Source organism: Nannospalax galili, unplaced genomic scaffold, assembly GCF_000622305.1.
Source record: "Nannospalax galili isolate Female #2095 unplaced genomic scaffold, S.galili_v1.0 scaffold484, whole genome shotgun sequence".
In the NCBI taxonomy this organism is placed as follows: Eukaryota; Metazoa; Chordata; class Mammalia; order Rodentia; family Spalacidae; genus Nannospalax; species Nannospalax galili.
In genome coordinates this window covers 79,971-83,230 of record NW_008350788.1, presented here as the reverse complement: position 1 = coordinate 83,230, position 3,260 = coordinate 79,971, and the positions used below count along the sequence as shown (strand labels likewise).

Sequence of the window (3,260 nt, the reverse complement as noted above, 5' to 3'; positions counted from 1 at the left end):
CCCTCCCCCAGCCCCCCGTCAAGAACTTTTGCATTCTACTTCATTCTTTTCTCACTTGTTCGCTTTCTTTCCTCAGTCGACAGCACTCTGCAACTGATTTTTGTGCTTGGATTTCTCAAAACCGTTCATACACAGTATATATAAATCAAAGCGGGTTCTCTTCCACACCCCAGGCTTTTGTGGCTGTCACCCACACAGTACTGAAACACGAAACAAGGGGAGCGCTGTCTTTGGCCAGTGGGAGTCTGGTTCATGCAGCAGCTCAAGCCCTGAAACGGGTGGGGTGGTGTGTGCTAATCGAGGTGGTGAGAGAAGGCACCCGGCGTTAAAAAACCGTGGTCTAAGGCTCTCTGGCAGCCCCGCCTCACCAAGGCGCTGTTTGGTAGAGCGAATCAAATAAACACATACGCAGGTAAATATACACTAACTTAAAACGCGACTGTGCCAAAATCTTGATAAACAACGGCAGAAATTAGAGGAAGAAGAGGGACCAAAGAACGCAAACACCACCCACACAGACAATACGATCCAGCGCCTGTAGGGTTCGCGCGGTCATGTGACAGCGTCCTCCCCTCTCCGCCCCCGCCCACGGGGCGGGACGTTTGCATCACTTCCGTCCAGGCCGGAACCCAAGATGGCTGTGCTGTTGCTGAGGTGACTTTAGCCTGGGGCTGGGAGACGGTGCCCGTGACCCCTGGGAGACCGAAGCTGGCCCCTCGTGGTGGTGACAGCGGCTCACGCCGATCTGGGACAGAAAGAGGACCCGTTGGTGTCCAGGCTGCGCCCCTGGGATCCTGGTGTCTCCCTCCCCATGTGTCCCCACCCGCAGCGGCGGGGCTCGGGAGGGCTTGGAGGTCACTCGGTAGCGACCAGGGGCGCGGCTGTCGGTGCGCGTCTGTCGTCCTTTTTACTTCCTATAGGTCTAATGCCATTCCCCAGAGTGTTCTTGTGGCCCCTCTCAGACCCTTGCCGCCGAGACTTGCGCCTAGAGGTCAGCAGGCCCCGGGGCCTACAGTTTGGAGAGCTTAGTTAGGGATCGGGGCGCGATTATTGGTGTACTAAGCCTTTGATGTTATGTATGGGGACAGTCCGGGTTCCTGACGGGTCCCTCCCCTGTCAGTGATTAGCAGTAGTCCCCGGAGAGATCTCTACTGCTTCCTAGAAAATGCATTTTGTTTTGTTTGTTCTAATTTTAGTGTAGAAGGCGATGGACTGTGTATTCCAACCTTTCTTTTAAAGGTCAACTCCCTGTCAAGGGAATTGGGTAAATTTTCTTGCATTTTGAATTAGTCACTGTTAAGGTCTCATTCTCGGAGACTTTAAAGACTAGACACTTCTGGTATAAATCCCAGCACAGTTTTGTGCCAGCCCTATTTTTGGAAACTATTTGTTATGGAAAGTTAGTTTCCATGCTATTGAGATTTCAGTCCCTGATTTTCTTAAATGTCTTATTTCTCTTTCCACTTCAATCATGCAGCACAAAAATAGAGGGGCTTTGTTTAGTTTGTCTCTGTGATGGTATGATTCTTTGGGAGTTCAGTTAAACTTTCACTTTCATTTTGCCCTTCATTTTCATATGTAACTTTTCTTTAAGATATGACAAGAGCATATCTTCCAGAACTGCTTCCTTTATTCCAAATTATTTGACCACAATTCAATGCTTTTGAATTCTTTGACATAACATATCTTAGTAGATGTTAGGGTAGATGTTGGATAAAGAAGCGTTTAGTTTGAAATGGTCATACTGGTTTCAAACATTTCATTTTAGGGATTTCAGGATTCGTGTGTAGAGTCTTCATTCATCCTTGGGTTCTTGCTAGATTTAACCAACTTCAGATTGAAAATATTTGAAAAACAAATTCTAAAAAGTTCTAAAAAGAATTTGAATTTGTTACCTGCCAAGCATTATGCTGAACCCATGTGAAAAAAACAATGTAGGCGTGCCCTGCTGTAGCTTCCCATCATCCACAGATCTTCAGCCTCTTTCCAACCCTCACTAAGAATTGCTTGCCTCACCTCCTGTTCCCGTAGTCTGTTCTTAGGCCTATGATTGGATGTAACTGGACTATACATAAATAGCTTCTTTTCCTTGTCATTTTATTAAGCCATATGATATAACATTTACAGAACATTTAAATTGCATTCGGCATTATAAGTAATACAGAGATTATTGAAAGTGTGTGGGAAAAATGAGAAACACCACACTATTTTGCTTCAAGAACTTAATCATCTGGTTGTGGTGCTCACACCGGTAGTCTCAGGACATTGAGGCAGGAGGGTTGCTGTAAGTTTGAAGCCAGCCTGGGCTGCAGAGTAAGATTGAGTCTCAAAGCAAACAAACAAACAAAAAAAACCCAAAAGAATTTAATCATCCATGGATTTTGGTATCAGCTAGGGGCTTTGAAACCAGTCCCCCTAGACCATACTTGTTAAACATATCCAGACACTATGATTTTGAATTATGTAGTACTGTCCACACCAGGATTCAGTACTAAGCAGTAGACTTCTTGATCATTAATGAAGCTCTCACATAAACAACACTACTCTGGGCATGGTGGTGTAACCTGTAATTACTTGGGGGATAGAGGCAGAAGACAGGGATTAAAACCAACCTCAATTACACAGTGAGTTAAAGGTCCTTCTGGTCTACATGAGATTATCTGAAACAACAAAAACAATAAACGTTAGGGATTTGGAACTCTTTTTAGTATGCTGATTTAACCAGAGAAATACCTTCTAAGGAATTCGATGGGCTGTGATCTAATTCTGTCAGTGTCACTTAATTTCACTTTATAAAAGTTGAGGTTAGATTATGGTTTCCTTATTTGTGAGTTGAAAATAGTAATAACTTGAGCACACTTAAGGGAACTATTGGTTAAATTTTGGGAAGGTGCGTTTATCCTTAACAAAAAGTATATATATTTATGGTATACAGTATGATGTTTGGGGAATATGTATACCTTGTATATGCTAAATATAGCTAATCAACATGCATGTTGTACACATACTTTCTTTTGCTTTAAGAAATCTGAAATCTAGTCTCAACAATTTTCAAGTATATAATAGAGTAATATTAACTATAAATCCTGATTTTGAAACTGTGCAATATATACGTGTCAAAACAGTGCATAGTACTCCATTAATGTGTACAATTTTATGTTTTTCTGTATCCATTAAAAAATAAATGCCGGGCATGGTGGTGCATGCCTTTAATCCCAGCACTCAGGAGGCAGAGGCAGGCAGATCTCTGTGAGTTCAAG

The 3,260-nt window shown here is 43.2% G+C and overlaps 2 protein-coding genes across 3 annotated transcripts in view; one reads left to right on the top strand and one right to left on the bottom strand.

Moving 5' to 3' along the window:
* Mpz (myelin protein zero) overlaps positions 1-76 on the bottom strand; it is a 9,174-nt gene extending 9,098 nt beyond the window's left edge. The window contains exon 1 of the mRNA XM_008847981.2: positions 56-76. The gene's annotated coding sequence lies outside the window, so the exon portion shown is untranslated. The remainder of the gene's footprint in view (positions 1-55) is intronic.
* Positions 77-564: 488 nt separating this feature from the next.
* The window catches only part of Sdhc (succinate dehydrogenase complex subunit C), a 30,131-nt gene continuing 27,435 nt past the window's right edge, over positions 565-3,260 (top strand). Inside the window, exon 1 of one of the 2 annotated variants that reach the window (XM_008847980.3) lies at positions 565-654. In XM_008847980.3, coding sequence (XP_008846202.1) covers positions 635-654 — 20 coding nt within the window. In that variant the 5' untranslated portion in view covers positions 565-634. The remainder of the gene's footprint in view (positions 655-3,260) is intronic. The other variant, XM_029553518.1, reaches the window with a different exon arrangement.